Source organism: Erinaceus europaeus, chromosome 12, assembly GCF_950295315.1.
Source record: "Erinaceus europaeus chromosome 12, mEriEur2.1, whole genome shotgun sequence".
Classification (NCBI taxonomy): domain Eukaryota; kingdom Metazoa; phylum Chordata; class Mammalia; order Eulipotyphla; family Erinaceidae; genus Erinaceus; species Erinaceus europaeus.
In genome coordinates, this window is record NC_080173.1 from 43,384,736 (window position 1) to 43,401,488 (window position 16,753).

The 16,753-nt window shown below is 49.3% G+C and overlaps 2 protein-coding genes across 8 annotated transcripts in view; both read left to right on the forward strand.

The window, feature by feature from the left end:
• MAP3K14 (mitogen-activated protein kinase kinase kinase 14) overlaps positions 1 to 6,008 on the forward strand; it is a 56,366-nt gene extending 50,358 nt beyond the window's left edge. For all 7 annotated transcript variants that reach the window (XM_060203318.1, XM_060203321.1, XM_060203317.1 and 4 more), the window contains 5 exons: positions 1,338 to 1,712; positions 1,917 to 2,023; positions 2,887 to 3,031; positions 3,830 to 3,930; positions 4,482 to 6,008. In XM_060203318.1, the coding sequence (XP_060059301.1) occupies positions 1,338 to 1,712; positions 1,917 to 2,023; positions 2,887 to 3,031; positions 3,830 to 3,930; positions 4,482 to 4,646 (893 nt within the window). In that variant the 3' untranslated portion in view covers positions 4,647 to 6,008. The remainder of the gene's footprint in view (positions 1 to 1,337; positions 1,713 to 1,916; positions 2,024 to 2,886; positions 3,032 to 3,829; positions 3,931 to 4,481) is intronic.
• Positions 6,009 to 6,836: 828 nt separating this feature from the next.
• SPATA32 (spermatogenesis associated 32) lies at positions 6,837 to 16,738 on the forward strand. Its single transcript, XM_060203325.1, has 5 exons — positions 6,837 to 7,061; positions 11,792 to 11,843; positions 12,833 to 12,887; positions 13,226 to 14,160; positions 16,567 to 16,738. The coding sequence occupies exons 1-5, from the start codon at positions 7,049 to 7,051 to the stop codon at positions 16,652 to 16,654; spliced, it is 1,143 nt and encodes a 380-aa protein (XP_060059308.1). The 5' UTR covers positions 6,837 to 7,048; the 3' UTR covers positions 16,655 to 16,738.
• The last annotated feature ends 15 nt before the right edge of the window (positions 16,739 to 16,753 follow it).

Here is a 16,753-nt window from a genome sequence, read left to right on the forward strand (position 1 = left end):
CCAAAAAAAAAAAAAAAATCAGAAAGTCTGTAGCACCAAGTGCTCAGATAGGGTAGTCATCACCCTTGGGCATTGCAGAGGGCACATTCAGACATCTGCAGACCTGAGATCCAGCCTGCCCTGAGAAGCACTGCTAAAGGTATCTCAACAGATCCATGAAGCCCCACACCTAAGGGTACGCACTGCACTGACTGTGGGCAGCCTCCCAGGAAGGCATTGAGGCCAGAGGCAGAAGAGGCCCATGGAGCTCCAGGTAGCAGTCAGTGCAACTCAGTGTTCATGGGGCAGCCCTCTGGGTCTAAAACCACACAGAGTTCTGACCCAGAAGGGAAACCAGAGAGAGGCCAATATCACCATGTTTTTTGTTTGGGGGGTGTGTGTGTGTGTGTGTGTGTGTGTGTGTGTGTGTGTGTGTGTGTGAATTAAGTTGATAAAGAGGACTGGAAGTTATGCAGCAACTGCACACTGGCTGTGCACATAAGAGGTCCCAGGTCCGATCCCCAGCACCACAACAAGCCAGAGCTAAGTGGTGTTCTGGTTAAAAAATAATGAATGACCCCACCTGCAGGGGAGTTGCTTCACAGGAGGTGAAGCAGGTCTTTCTCTCCCCCTCTGTCTTCCCCTCCTCTCTCCGTTTCTCTCTGTCCTATCCAACAGTGACGACATCAATAACAACAACTACTACAACAATAAAACAACAAGGGCAACAAAAGGGAATAAATAAATATTAAAATAATAATAATGAATGACAAAGAAAAATCATGTATTTTGCAGGAATACAGTCAAATCCAGAGTGACATATTGAACATAATAATGTCACCTGGGGATGGGCAGAGGAAAGGCATTGGGTAGAAAGAAGAATGCAAAGAGAATAAATAAATAGAACAGGAGAAAGACTTTCAATGCACCCCCAACCCTTCTCTCCCCAAGTATATGGAAGTGATAAGGAGGGCCCCAGGACTGAACTTCCATACTATAGAGAAATGGTGCCTCTGAAAGTGACTGTGGAGAGACCAGGTTACCCAAGATCCTGAGTCACTGTCACCCCAGAGCTAGCTTTCAGTCTTGCCTTTACTACAACTAATGGAAAAAACCTCTGGAGTCATTTATATCATTTTAAAGTGTGCTGTGACCCAGCAGGAAAATTAAACAAAAGGTAGAAAACACTGCCCTTTTCCATTACTGGGGGAAAAAAAAAAAGCCTCCAAGTACCACTCTGCCTCCTAAACTGTGCTCCTCTGTTGGGGGACACTCTCTCATGACCCACTCTGGGCATCTACTTGGGAAAGGCTACCTGGGCTATTCCCATCTCACCGAGTGTGTTCTGTGTTTCCTAGTGGGAGGTCTGAACAGCCCTTGGAAAGGAGAATATAAAGAACCAAGACAGCCACCACCACATCAAGTTGCTCCACCACTGAGCCAAACCCCCCCTCAGCAGCCCCTGCATGCCCAGCCAGCAGAGCATTCAGCAGGGGCCCTGAGGCCGAAGCCAACAGAGGATACAACAGACAGTGTTCCTAAGCTCCAGCCCCCGCTGCCTCCAGACCCTCCAGAGCGCAACAAGTCTCCAAGCCTGAATTGGGGCAAAGAAGAGTTGGGGGTGTGGGACCCCATGCCTCTGTCCTCCCTGGACCCAGCCCCTGCCAAAAAAACCAGCTCACCAGAACGGAAAGCAACCTTCCCTGAGCAGGAGCTGCAGCAGCTAGAAATAGGTATGGGCAGGCAGGTGGCTGAGGTTATGGCCTCTGACTCCCTGGGCAGGCCCTGGGCCCACACACATGCCTGTACTTGGGCCTCTTCCTGGTCAGCCTGATTTTTCTTCCAATCCCTTCCCTGGGTCAGCATCTGCAGGCTGAATCCTGACCACATAGCCAGACCCCTCCCAGTCTTTTACAATTATCTGCTTTTCTCCACAGAGTTGTTTCTGAACAGCCTGTCCCAGCCATTTTCTCTGGAGGAGCAAGAGCAAATCCTTTCATGCCTCAGTGTTGACAGCCTCTCACTATCAGATGACAGTGAAAAGGTGAGTCAGCTGGGGACAGGAGCCAGGCCACAGAGCAGGTGGCTTCATGTCCAGCCAGTCCATAGGCAGCATGCATATAGTGGGTGAAGGGAAGGTAAGAACACCCCTTCCTTTTGGGAGGGGTCCCCACCAAGGTAAGGATCCTCAGTTTCTCAGCATGAGAAATCCACCTTAAACACATTTGGGCACACTTGTTTTCTAGGGGCAATGGGGAAGAAGGCTTGACCTTTAGTTCCCATGGAAATATTCCTCATTGGGACCAGATGGTTGCTCACCCAGTTGAGCACACACATTACGATGTATGAAAATTTGGGTTCAAGCCCCCACTCCTCACCTGCAGGGGAGAAGCTTTAGGAGTGGTGAAGCAGTGCTACAGATACCTACCTCTCTTTGTCTCTCCCTCTCTACTTACCCCTACTCTCAATTTCTCTCTGTCCTATCAAATAAAAGAGATATATGTGAGAGAGAGAGAAAGAGAGAGAAAGGAAAGGAGAGGAGAAGAGAAGAGAAGAGAAGAGAAGAGAAGAGAAGAGAAGAGAAGGAGCAGGCAAGGAAGGAAGAGAAAAATGGTCACTGGAAGCGGTAGATTCATAGCAGGCTCCAAGCCCCAGTCATAACTCTGGTGGCAAAAAAAGAAAAAGAAAAGAAATATTCCTCATTGTTCTCCATCTAGGGTACCCTCATGAGATTTGTCCTCTGTTTAGTCCCCAGAATGCCCAGAACCTTCGTGTCCCAGCCTAGGACACGAGCAATTCATCACTCCAAGGGAGCTTATCGGGGTCCCTTTGCTCCAAAGGATACCAAGTCGAGAGGTGGTTCCTTTGTCTAGAGGCCTGAGGTCCTGGCTGCCCCTGTTGTTTCAGAACCAGTCAAAGGTATCCCAGAGCTCAAGAGACACGCTGAGTTCTGGCGTGCACTCGTGGAATAGCCAAGCAGAGGCTCACAGCTCCAGCTGGAACATGGTGCTGTTCCGGGGACAACCCACTGACACCCCAAGCTATTTTAATGGTAAGGTTCAACACCACCTATTCAGCAATCCTCCTGGCTCTCAACCTGCCCAAGCTAGGGAGACATTGAGAGGTATTTTTCCCCTCCCTCTAGCACAGAGGGGACTAGAAGAAGAGGTGCCTGCCACCCAGAACCTGAGCTATCTGGCTACTATGTTGACTTGAAACAAAGACCCTTATAACCAGGAGCCTTTGTGGTAGGGCAGTGATGATCCTTTGGGGCTGCTATTGGGGTCCCAAAGACAACAGTCTCCTGATAAAGACTGTTTGGTAGAGACAACAGTCTTCTGGCCATGAGTACTTTCTGAAGGGAAGCAGAGCAGGGCCCAATGAGGATGATAATCACAAGTTTGCTGGGACTTAAAGTCAGAATTAGAGAATTACAACATGTATAGGACTGATCTATTTTCAGGCATGGCTGAAGAGGTTCTATTGTGATTTCAGTAGCATAGTCACAGATCTATCAGCTCACAGTTCCCAGGACTAGTGTGATTTGAGCACCAAGTGACCAGGGGCCTGGCCAGGGACTATGCCAGCTCAAGGAACATGAGTGTTGAAATTTCCCCCAATCTGGACTGTCTATTTCTAGCTCCTTTCTGTTTGGCATGCAGACTGGAATATCTTCTCCTCTGAGGAGCCCCCATTTGCTCTTTGCAGTGTTTGGGCCATCCAGGTGTGGACAGAAAATGGTCAGGAAGAGCAAGGAGCAGAGAACACTACGGCCAGACTTACCTCTCTCTCGTGGGGCTCTGCAGAGCCTATATCTGTGCCCCTAATGACTGCCTTGCTTGCCCTCTAGGTGTGAAAGTTCAAATACAGTCTCTCAATGGTGAGCACCTGCACATCCGGGAGTTCCACCGGGTCAAGGTGGGAGACATCGCCACTGGCATCAGCAGCCAGGTAAGCAGGCAGGTACACATTTAGGGGCAGAATCCCAGAGGCCAGTGCACCTGGCCCACCCCCCTCCAGGGAGAAAAACTTTAGCATAAGTAGAAATGGTTAGCTGGGTGGTGGTCTATCTGGTGGGATGCACATGCTACAGTCCACAGGAACCCAGATTCAAGCCCCTCGTCCACACCTATAGGGAGGAAGCTTTATAAGAGATGAAACGGTACTGCAGGTATCTCTTCTTCTCTATCTCCTCCTTCCCTGTGAATTTCTCTCCATCTGTCTCTCTCCAAGAAATTAATTAATTAAGTAAGTAAGTATTTTAAAGGAGAGAAAAAGCAAGGTAACTTAGCAAACAATTGGTCTCAATAATCCCTAGCGTCTCTAGATGAGGCTGACAGTGGTGGAGGAGTCCTCAGGACTCTGGCTCTGACCAGGTGAGACTCCTTCATGATGAAGGGCAGATGGATAAGCCTGCAGGCCTGGGGGAGACTGACAGCTTTATACTTCTAGGTAGCTTCTAGCTCCATGCACTGAGACCAGCCGATTGGCTCTATCCACAGATCCCAGCTTCTGCCTTCAGCTTGGTGACCAAGGATGGACAGCCTGTGCACTATGACATGGAGGTGCCCGACTCGGGCATTGACCTACAATGCACCCTGGCCCCTGATGGCAGCTTTGCCTGGAGCTGGAGGGTCAAGCATGGTCAGTTGGAGAACAGGCCTTGACCCAGCCTCCACCACCGACCCAACTCGGTCAAAAGGAACCTTCCTTCTCAGTGCTCTATGCAGCCACTGAAGCACAGGCTCAGCCAGCTCATGGGAGCAGTTGTCTGTGGCTCAGCAGTGGGGCAAGGGGCTGGCAGCAGCAAAGTGGGGGCTGGCAAAAGGTCTCCCTGGCAAAAGGCTTTCCTACCAGTATCCCACCTGATCCCACCGAGAACACCCTGTGCCACTTGAGGGTGTGGAGGAAGACAGAAGGCCTCTTCCCATTAGAAACAGAGGGACAGACCAGCTGGCCTGACATGGGGATCAGTGACTGCTTGCTAGCAGTCAGTGGAGAGCCATCCCTGGTTGGGTAGGAAGGGGTTATGAGCCCCCCAACCTCCGGGCAGGTAGCAGGGTGTCTATAGGTTCACACCCAGGTCCAGTACAGGACCAAATCAACAGTGCCTACCCTTGCTTAGCCACTGAACCCCCTTGTAGAGCAAGTAACTTTACAGTCAGGGAGGAGGAAATGTCTGAGTTTGGTAAGCCTCCTCTGGAGAACACCCCACACTTCAGGTTGTGTGGTTCCAGCTTCAGCTGAGAAGCAAAGGATGAGTTTAAGTGAAACCATTCTCAGTCTCCTGGCACGTACCCCAGGCCGCTTCTCCCCAGAACAGGAGGCCCACCACTGCCCCAACTCAGCACTTAGTCCCCTCCTGTGCAGCAGTAAAGGGTGACATAAGGCCTGACAGGAACAGTCTGAGGCTGAGGCCTGCTAGGCAGAGAGAAAGCAGCAGGCTGAGGTACTTGGATCACCCATGCACCTACTTACATGCCCCACCGTGTCCCTAGGGAGAGGGCACTGCCAGCTGCACTTTGCACTCTGATGACCTCAAAGCACTTTCACAGTTGCCCTCCCCTCCTCCCAGGAGAGTAGGTCAGTGTCTCTGCAGAAGCATACGCCAGCCAGGAGATGGGGTGAGGGACTCAAGTCTTCACTTGTCTTCATGCATGTGACCTCTCAAATCTCCAGGTTAAGATGAACCCCTTTCTCTATTGTCCTGGCCTAGCCTTGTCTTGAGGTGTATGGAGTTAATGAAGACTTACGTAGCATTAAGTCAACTGTGAATTCTTGAGGGTGAGGGGTCAGCTAGTCTTAGCTCCTGGAGTTGAGCAGGTGTACCCCAAGATTCCTCCCTGGGAGAAGCTCATCCCCACATCTTGCCAAGATGGCTACTGCCCAGCATTCACATTGAGCCATACAACTTCTTAGGTTGAGACAGACCCCTGACCCCCAACACATGGGACCTGCAGCCTTGGTACAGCAGAATTCAGGCTGTAGGGAACTCTTTGAATGCAATAAAGTGTGTGTTGATGACATGATTTTCAGTTGTGACTGTCTCCATTCTCCATTCTCACCTGCTTGGTTACTGAACCCCAGATCCTGCCAGTTACCTCCCTTTGCATTCTTAGTGAGATCTTGTCAGACCTGTCCTTGGCTTTTTGGTCCTTTTTCTAACCTGAAGTGAACCTATTTTTTCTGCCTTCCTCCCAGCGGGTGCTTCTAGTTCCATCCCTGGGCTATCCAGACCATTTAGATAAGACACCCCAACCAATGGCCCCAGAAAAATCCTTGACCAAACTCTGCCAATGGGAGGAGGAGGATGCCAAGGCCAGGGCACCAACACAGCATGCATAGGCGCATATGGAATACCTAGAACAAAATCTGCCCCCACCCCCACCCCAGCTTCTGTCCTTGAGGCCTGGCTTCCAGGGAACTGAACTGGCAGTAGGCTTGGGCTCCCAACCCTTGTATCAGCCTCCCTGTGGGGGATCTGCCTGACATTTCAAGAGTGGCTTTTCTTTGTCAAGTGGCAGAAGTCCAAGGATTGCGCCACCAGCACATAGAATGCCTTATTTAATCAGGTCATCCACACACACTGCCACCCCTGCAGCTGTGCACAAGCGTGTGGGTCCACAGACAAGCCTTGAGGTAAAAGGCTGCAGGTTCTTTGGGGTTCTGGTGGGATCCTGTGCCCAGATCTGATGCAGAGTTCAGTCCAGCAGCCACCCCCATCCCTAATCCCTGAACCTACATAGCTGCATCCTCACTGCTCAGGACTGCAGGGCTTGGGAGAGCCGCTGTGCGGCTGGGCGGAGTTGGGAGTGGGCGGGCGGGGCGGGGCGAGACTTGCCACACACACCCACATGACAAGACAGCCCCAGCTACCTTCAAGGCCTTGTTCCCTGACCGAGGGTTTAGTGGCAAGGACGTCACAGAAAGCAGAGACATCACAAGAGCCAGCAGTCCCAGGTCTCCACCGCCCTCTCAACCCCAACCAAAGAGAGCACTGGAGGCGGAGGAACACAAGCCACCAGTCAGCTCCACGCCTCCACGCCTCCACGCCAGCGTTCCAGTCAGCATGGGGGTGACAGGTGAGAGCAGCAGGCGCGCTGGGAGGTTGGGGGGGGGGGGGGCGGTGCTGGGGCACATGCGTTGCATACATGAGCACGAGGTCCTGGGTTTAGTCTCCAGTACCATGAAAGGGCGTGGGGGTAGGGAAGGTGGAAGAAGGAAAGAAAAATCAACAAGAGAGTGAAGTTCTGGTCTCATTAAGAAAGAAAGAAAGAAAGAAAGAAAGAAAGAAAGAAAGAAAGAAAGAAAGAAAGAAAGAAAGAAAGAAAGAAAGAAAGAAAGAAAGAAAGAAAGAAAGAAAGGAAGGAAGGAGGTGGGGAGCAAGAGATGGGTCACCCAGTAGAGCATACACTTCACTATGGGTTTGAGTCCCATGATGGAAAAGCTCCATGAATGCTGGAGTAGTGCTGTTGTGTCTCTCCCTCTCTCCTCTTTCCCTTTAAAATAAAAAAGAATGAAAGAAATTTGCCTGGGGCAGCCATTCAGCAGAGGTCTCTCACACACTGCAAGGCCCAGGATTCATTCTCCAACAACACGAGGTGGGGTAGGGAGTACAGGGACATGAAACAGGTATGCAGAGATGGACAGTAGTTGTGGTTGCATGCATACTTCTCTCTTTCATAAAATAAATCTCAAGGGCAGGGGGTAGATAGCATAATGATTATGCAAAAAGACTCTCATGCCTGAGGCGCCAAAGCCCCAGGTTCAATCCCCCATACCGCCATCAACCAGACTTGATCAGTGCTCTGGTAAAAAATAAATAAAGATAAAATAAATCTTTAAAACAAAATAGTATACATAGGCAATTTTATGTGATATGTACATTGTCACAGTGAAAAAGAAAGAGCTTACAAAGCCCTGTATTTTTCCCCCACCAAGGTTATCACAGGGGCTCCATGCTAACACTACAAATTCACTGCTCCTGGCAGCCATTTTTTCCTTTGTGTGTGTGTGTGTGTGTGTGTGTGTGTGTGTAAATTTGATAAGACAGAAATTGAGAGGGGACAGGGAGATACAGAGGGAGAGGAACACCTGCAGACCTGCTACACTGCTCATGAAGCTTCCTCCTTTCAGGTGAGGCCAGGCACCTTGAACCTGAGTCACTTTGCATAGTAATGTGCTCAACTAGACCCCCACCCCTTTTTTAAGTTGAATTAAGTGTTCCCATAGGGAAATTCCATTCCCAGATTCACAGCTTTCTCTTATGAATTCTACCAAATATAAGAAACAGTATTGATTGTCTTATGTAGTGCTGAAGAATGAGACTAGGGTCTCATGTATGTGCAGCGCAGCTACTGAGTTAGTGACCCAGCCCAGTGTTCTATTCTTTACTGAGGGGGGGGGGGGCAGATGGTAGCACATCAGGTTAAGCACACAAAGTGCAGGACCCATGCAAGGATCCTGGTTCAAGTCCCCAGCTCCCCACCTGCAGGTTCCCCACCCCACAAGTGGTGAAGCAGGTCTGCAGGTGTCTATCTTTCTCCCTCTCTATTTCCTTCTCCCCTCTCAATTTCTCTCGGTCCTATCATTAAAAAAAAGAAGAAGAAGAAAGAAAGAAAGAAAGAAATGATCCCAGTTCGAACCCCAGCTCCCCACCTGCAGGGGAGTCACTTCACAGGCGGTGAAGCAGGTCTGCAGGTGTCTATCTTTCTCTCTCCCTCTCTGTCTTCCCCTCCTCTCTCCATTTCTCTCTGTCCTATCCAACAATGACAACAACAATAATAACTACAACAATAAAACAACAAGGGCAACAAAAGGGAATAAATAAATAAAATAAATATTTTAAAAAACCTATAAAAAAAGAAAGAAAGAAATGAAGGAAGGAAGGAAGGAAGGAAGGAAGAGAAGAAAATAATTTTAAAATGGCCACATAAGCAGTGGATTTGTAGTGCCGACACTGCCTTAGTGATAACCCTGGAGGCAAGAGAGAGAGAAAGAGACAGAGAACAAGAAGGAGGAAGAAGAAGAGGAGGAAACAGAAGAATGGGAAAGACAAACACAGAATAAGAGTGATATGGGGACAGGTGATGGTGCATTCCATTAAATGCGTATTACCAAATGCAAGGACCCAGGTTCAAGCCCCCAGCTCCCACCTGTAGGGCTTAAGATTCACAATCAGTGAAGCAGTGCTGCAGGTGTCTCTCTTTCTCACCCTCACCATCCCCCTTCCCTATCAATTTCTTTCTGTCATATTAACTAATAAAACATAAAATATAATTTAAAGAAGAGACATCAAAGTACCATTCCATCATCCATGCAGCTCCCCAGTTGCAGCACACGGTTCTCCCACGTGGTGCCTGGGCTCAAACCCAGGGCCTCATGAGACATGGGGTTTTCTGGGAAGACCGTCTCCTGGTCCCCAACACAACTTCTATATACATTTATTCTTGAGGCCAGCATTACTTCACGTCAAAACCCAGCAGAAACTATTACACACCAGGAAAATTACACAACAATATGTCTCTTTTTAAAAAGTTGGAAAATCAAATTCAACAGTGTATAAAAATATAATATAGGGGAGTCGGGCGGTAGCGCAGCGGGTTAAGCGCAGGTGGCGCTAAGCACAAGGACCAGCGGAAGGATCCCGGTTCGAGCCCCCGGCTCCCCACCTGCAGGGGGAGTCACTTTACAGGCGGTGAAGTAGGTCTGCAGGTGTCTGTATTTCTCTCCCCCTCTCTGTCTTCCCCTCCTCTCTCCATTTCTCTCTCCTATCCAACAGCAATGACATTAATAATAACTACAACAATAAAAAAAAGGGCAACAAAAAGAATAAATAAATTATTAAAAAATTAAAATATATATATATAATATAGGTCAGGGGAGATAGCACAGTGGAGATAGCAAAAAGACTTTCGTACCAGAAGACAGAGCCGAGCAGCACTTTGATAGGAAAGACAAGACTATGATAGCTTACTAGTAGTACACCTGTTTTGTCACGTACATGACCCAGGTTTGAGCCCAATACGCACCACCTCGGGGAAGCTACGAAGTGGAAGCTACAGTGCTGTGGTCTCTCTCTTTCTCTTTGTTTCCATATGAACTAGTCAACTCAGACCAGTGAAGCCACAAGAACAAATATACATATGCATAAAATATGCATATCATGGGGCAGGAGTAGATAGCATAATGGTTATACAAAGAGACTCATGTCTGAGGCTCCAAAGTCCCATCAATCCTCCACATGATATATAAAACATGACCAAGTGAGCTTTACTCCTGAAGTGCAAGACTAGTTTAACAAAATGAGCACTTATTTTATCATAAACTATAAAACATTTTCCAGAATGTTATTCATGTTGGCACTTATCAATAGAATAAGAGAAAAATTATATGCTCATGTCAGTAAGTCCATAAAAAGCATCAGAAAAAAATCCTGGATCTCTTCCTAATTAAAAATGAAGTAAGCTGTTGAATGTAAAACATTAATTCCCCAATAAAGAAATTTTAAAAAAATGAAGTAAGCTAGGAATAGATGGGCAATTCCTTAATCCGATAAAGGTCTATGAGAAAACTATAGCTAACATCACACTTAATGGTGAAATACTAGTGGTTACTTGAGTGATCTCAGTCTGCGAAGGCTTTTTGTTTGTTTGTTTGTTTGTTTGCCACAAATTGTGCAGGGCTCTTCTCTGGACTTGCACAATTCCATGACTCCCAGAAAACTCTATTTTTTTATTTGTTATTTATAGTTTGTTACAAATACCTCCCAAAGTGAACCATCATAGGAGGACTCTATTTTATAGAGGCTAAGAGACTGAAATAAAGGGATAGAAGAGGAACACAACAGCATAACTCCACCACTCATGAAGATTTCCCTTTACATTGTACTCATGTGGTGACCAGGGGGCCCAAACTTGGATCCTTTAGCATGTAAAGTGTGCACTCTACTGGGTGAGCATTATCTCTCTCTCCCTCTCCCTCTCCCTATCCTTCTCCCTCTCCTCCTCTCTCTCCATTTGATTCAATAGGAAAGAGAGAAATTGATGGGGGGGAGAGATAGAGAGGAAAAGAGAAAGGCACCTGCTTCACTGCTTGTGAAGCGTCCCCACTGCAGGGGGCAGGGAGGCTCAAACTTGCATCCTTGCACGAGTCCTTGTGCATAGTACTATGTGCACTTAACTGGATGTGTCATTTCCTGGTCTCATATTATCTCTGTGTGTGTGTGTATGTGTGTGTGTCTCTCTCTCTCTCCTCTTTCATGTTGAATCAATGAGATAAAGGACAGAAAGTGCTAAAACAAGACCTGGGCTAACTCAGTAGATGAAAATGAATACTGCTTCATCCTTATAGAGGACAGTGGTGGATGATGGGAAGGAGGAGGAGGACATGGTGTCCTATAGATATCAGGAAATGTGGAGGGTAGGGCTGGTGGCACAGGAGCATGAGGACAGGACGGGGCAGGAGCTGGCAAACTGGCCAAGGAGAGGGACAGAAGGGAGTATAAAGATGACTGGAGCTGGGGCTGGATAGTGATGCACCTGATTGGGTGCGCACATTACCATGCACAAGGACCATGGTTCTATCCCCCAGTCACCACCCGTGGAGGTAGGGGAGTAGGGAGGGGGGCTTCATGAGAGGTAAAGCAGGGCTGCAGTTGTGTCTGTCATTTCCTCTATCTTCCTTCCCTCTCAATTTCTGTCCTATCAAATAATAAATATCTTAAAAAGATGGCTAGAACAGTACTACTGGCTGCTCCCACAACCCCCATGACCCCACCACAGCTAGTAGCCTCACCCTCTCCTCTCTGCAGGTGGCGGGTTTCCATGCTGCAGCAAGAATTCGGTGGACATCAAGGAGACACAGTGAGAACCATGCCCCACCATCACAGACCCTCTCCCCTCAACCCTTGCCACCACTGCCTATGTTTTCCTGTACCCATCCCAACCCAGGGTCTTCCTCCACCCTGCCCATTTTCAGAATCTCTCCAAGAGCAGAATCCAGTCCTAATGGCATAAATGGGTTGGGGGGAGGGTCAGACAAACACCACTCTCTTCTCAGTCTACCTCAAGTCTCTGATGATGAGGACCCAGGACAGGGGAAGGGGTACACTCAGGGGCATAGATGACACCTGACTCCTTAGAGCTGCTCTACTCTGAGGACAGTCTGTCCAAGGTAGAAGGTGGGCAGGTGCCACAAATGCTGAGCACTGAGGGCAAGAACTGAGAAGGCATCAAACTTCCCACGAGAACTGAGGGAGGACAGAGAGATATTTTACTGGAAAGGATATCTGCCTTGCAGCCCAGATTCAAACCCTGACACCATGGCACTGGAGGAAGTCCTGGTGCTATGGTGCCTCTCCTCTCTGCCTCTCTAACTGAATGAAAAAGCACTGAGTGGTGAAATCACACACATATGAGACCACAGCTCCACCAATAAAACAAGACAAAAACTAAGGGAACACTTCCATCTCTCCATCACCCACACACATCCTTTCACCTGCCAAACCTGGGTTGGGCCAGGGCCCAGAGGATTGCTCTGGACCACTCCTTTCATGGTTTTGAACACTGGTTCTCCAAGTGGGCTGCATGAGCTCAATGGAGAAGTGACCACAATGACTGGACCCTTCTTTAGCACGGGGACAACTGGGCAAGCTCTCTAGATACTTCCTGCATTCACTGAAATTTGAGCATGTGCCTGCCAAGTGGTGTTCTTGATGGAGTGGGGTAGGGATGTCCAGGGGAGCAAATGACCTGGGGGCATTGTGACAGCTCCCACACAAGAAAGCCCTACCCCGCCCAAAAGCCTCCCCATCCACCCTATGGAGCCCTGGCACCCACTCTGTCTCCCTCAGAGTTACAGATAACCAACACCAGTTCCAACAAACAGATGAAGACTTTGACGCAGAGGTAACATCAGGGCAGGGTCACTCTCAGAGGGAGGTAGTAGATAAGGGTGGGCTCTTTGAGGCATGTCCTCCATAACTTTTGAGTAGCCCCTCCCCTTGATAATTCTGGGACCCCACTGTCAACCTAGTGCTGGCCTGCTCAGGCACACACACACCCCCACCCCACAACCTGCCCACATGCAGGTGTTTGTGAAGACCTAAGAGCAAGGAAGAAGGGGGGGGGGGGGCAGGGAGAAGAGGCTCAGGAGAGCAAGCTGGGAAATTGGTAACAGAGACAGCCTCAGGGGCAAGGGACAACTCTTACCTCCTGAGTGCTCAGTGGAAACCTTTCAGCTGGAGAAAGAATGGCTGGCACTGGAGCCTATGTCATATAATGAAATGGACCTAGAGCTAGAAGTGGAGTCGCAATCAGCGGACACAGTGCTGGAGGAAGTGGAGGAGCCTGCACCACCAGCCCAGGAGGAGTCCCAGAAGCAAGAGCCTGAGAAATGGGAGTTAAAGGCAGAGTTCCTCCAGCCCTTCACAGAGGAGCTAGCACAGGACGCCAGCTGTTGGAGTACAAGATCAAACTGCAGCTTCCTCAGCACCGGGGAAGAGGAACCAATGTCAGCCAATCACCGTTCCATCTCTATACAGACCTCCAGGCACCTCTTCTGGGCAGACAAGCTCCTCCAGGCCTCTGAACACAGCCTGGACCGTGTCCTCTTGCAGTTCAACAACAAAAGCAAAGATAAGACTCTGGTCCCCAAGAACAATCTGTGTCTCATAAGCCCTACCACCCAGTCGGCTCACACAGACACACAGTCTCAGAAGTCACCACCTTACTGCCTGCCCCCCAGTCAGCCATCCACTATTAGCTTAGCAGAGCTGATCAATTTTGCCTCTTCCCTGGCTATGGCTTCCTCCAACAACATGGACCTGCCCAGTTTGGAGAACATGTTCAAAATGTCCATCCAGAAAGTCATAAAACCTTCAGCAGGGCCCACAGTGAATCATGTCCCCCAGCCTTCTGTGGACCAACCCAAGCAGGAAAAGCCTTCAAGAGAGGCCCCCAAAGAGCCGCCAAAGAAGTCCCCTGAAGAGTTAACAGAGAAACCACTAAACAAGACACTAGAGAGTGGGGAGTTTCAGAAAACTTGGCAGGAAGGGAACAAGAACTTCCTTTACCCTTACCTTGACTTCAGCAAGCCAGGGATGAAGGCCACAATCAAAGGTGAAATGAAGCTTCTTCAGCCACTGGACTTGTCCCCTCCACCGCAAGAAGTCAAGGACAAGTAAGCAAGGTTGGGTGGTTCAGATGTGCAGTGAATTCACTCCACCCAAGGGGGGGGGGGGTGGTAGCAGAGAACATTGGAGGGAGAGAAGGAGATAAGCAGTGATTTCCCCCTGCCCCCCCCCATGACCTCATAAAGGCTGCTAGAAACAAGGTTCCAGTGGACTTGAGACACAGGGCCAAGGCCAGGGCTAGCGGAGACCTGGGCAGCATGGAGGGTGAGCACCAGGGTCAGGGTTAGGGTCAAAATGGGAAGGCCAGCCCAGCACTAGGCAGCTCTCCACTCACAGGTGGCTGGCAAGTCCTCACCAGAAGTGCTCAGGCATTGTCTGACCTCCTGAGGACCTGATGGCTCTGGGCCCAGGGAACAGGGTTCCCAGCACCCCTTTGCTATCCACTGATGAGTGGACACCACAGAATATGAACCACAGCTCAGTGGCTGCAGGAAAAGTCACCTAAGTGACCTCCCCAGCAAGGCCTCTGGGCTCACCCCTTGCCCCAACTTGTCCATAGGGCCCCAAATGACACTCTCTCTTTTGCGTTGCAGCTCGGTGCCAGAAACCAGAAAAGGGAATCCATTATTGCTGAAAATCCATTTTAAGCTGTCAACCCCCTCAATCCCAGAGAAATGACTAGAAAAAAACAAACAGTAAAGCCTCCAGTGCTGGCCCTTGGCTCATATTTTTTGTGCAAATGCTCCTGGGTCTGTGAGCCCACCTGGCTGCACTCGGCGTCCTGATCTCAATTTTTTTAGGGATTCTGCCCCCTATTCCCAGCCCTGCTCCCCCCACCCCCTACCCCCACCCCAGAGGTCTCTGACACCTCCATTTTGCCCTGTTCATGCCTCCCTTATAGTTCCACTTGACTAGCATTCATCCTGACTTCTAAGCCATCAGCAAGGACTCAGGATGGGTCTTGGGGCATCCTCAAAGGCCTCCCTGAGGCTGCAGTCTCTCAGAGCCTGAGATGGGGCTGCCTGTTGGTCTAAAACTGGGGGTATAATGGAATCACCTAGAGGACAGCTCCTGTAGGTGAGAAGGCCAAAAGATGGGTCCAAAGGGAGCTCCTCCTGCTTCTCTCCCAGGCAAAGCCTGGCATGGGGGATGTTGGAGGGAGTAGTGTAAAGCCAGAGAATCAACCCTATGGGGCACAGTCTTCAGCTGGCTGGAGAGACCTCAAGGTGTGGGGGGAGTCATGTATGATGGCACATGAACAAACACCGCACACACAGATACCCATATCATGACACAAGAAGCACCCTCTACATGTGCCACAAATGCAAACTCACATCAGCATATATGCGCATTGACTCAGACACATGTGCTACACACACAAGTCATAAATCTCACAGCCTTGAGGAAAGACAGGCAATGGGGGAGGAAGATTCTGGAAGAGGAGAAGGAGCACAAATGAGAAAACTCTTGGTGTGAGAAGGGACATGGACATGAAGAGGAGAGTCTGGGAAAGAGGAGAGACTGAGGTGCTGTAGTTTGGGTACTGGTTAGCCTGGACCTCACTCCAAACATGGTTGCCTGGTTAAGTGAAAGCTCCAGCTTGGTAGATCCTCAAGAGCACGGGCTGGGAGGGAGGGAGGGAGGCAGAGTTAAGGACAGAGAGAGTGGGATTAGGAAGGGGGTGAATGTTAAGAATGGCCAGGACTGGAGAGAAAAGGGGGCATGATGTTGAAAAGAGAAATGAGAAAGATGCCTAGGTGAGTGTCCCAGGAGGGACTAAGTCAGAAATGTCCCTCAATTATTGAGACACGTTCTTCTGGAGGTTTTTTCTTTGTTACATTTACTCATTTATTAATGAGGGAGAGCAAACCAAAGCACTAGTCTGGCATAAGCAATGTCAGGAACAGAACTTAAGACCTCATGTTTGCAAATCTAGCGTTCTACCCATTATGTCACCTCCAGGCCACTGGAATATTATTTTTAATTTATTTATTAATGAGACAGAGAGAGAGAAGAGCATCACTCTAGGACATTCGATGTTAGGGACTAAACTCAAAAGTCCAATGCCCTATCCACTGTGCCACCACCTGTTTTTTTTCCTGTGTATTGTGAGTTTGCATTTTTTGGAGGGGGGTCCTTCCCCCTTGGGAGACCAGTGGTCAGGTGACACACAGCGCCATCTTGGACTGAACCCTGTCCTTTAGTACTATTCTGACTTCAGGACTCTGCTTCTCCCTGGGCTTGGCTTGGCTTCCAGAGTACAGTCACAGTTTCAGAAGTCTTAAGGGAGTCACAAATCTGAAAGAATGAAGTCTTCCATATCCTATGGGAGCAGTGGGCCTGTGGTAGGGAAGAAAAAGTACTTCTGCCAAAAGCTGTCAAAACCTACTGCAAAGCCAGCTGGGGGCTGAGCGGTACTGAACAAGCTCAGAGGCTGTGACTGTGCCTTTCAGGCAGCGGAGAGAGGAAGACCGAGGGACCCCTGTCGGCACTGAGAGCATCCAGGTGACAGGTTGGGGAAGGGTCCACCACTACTTTTAAGCCCTGGAATCTTCTGGAAGGAGACTGTGGGTCAGGCTGTTTATGGGGGATCCTGGGAGGAGGTGAAACTATATACCTGTAGGCCTGTTCCTGAGTGCC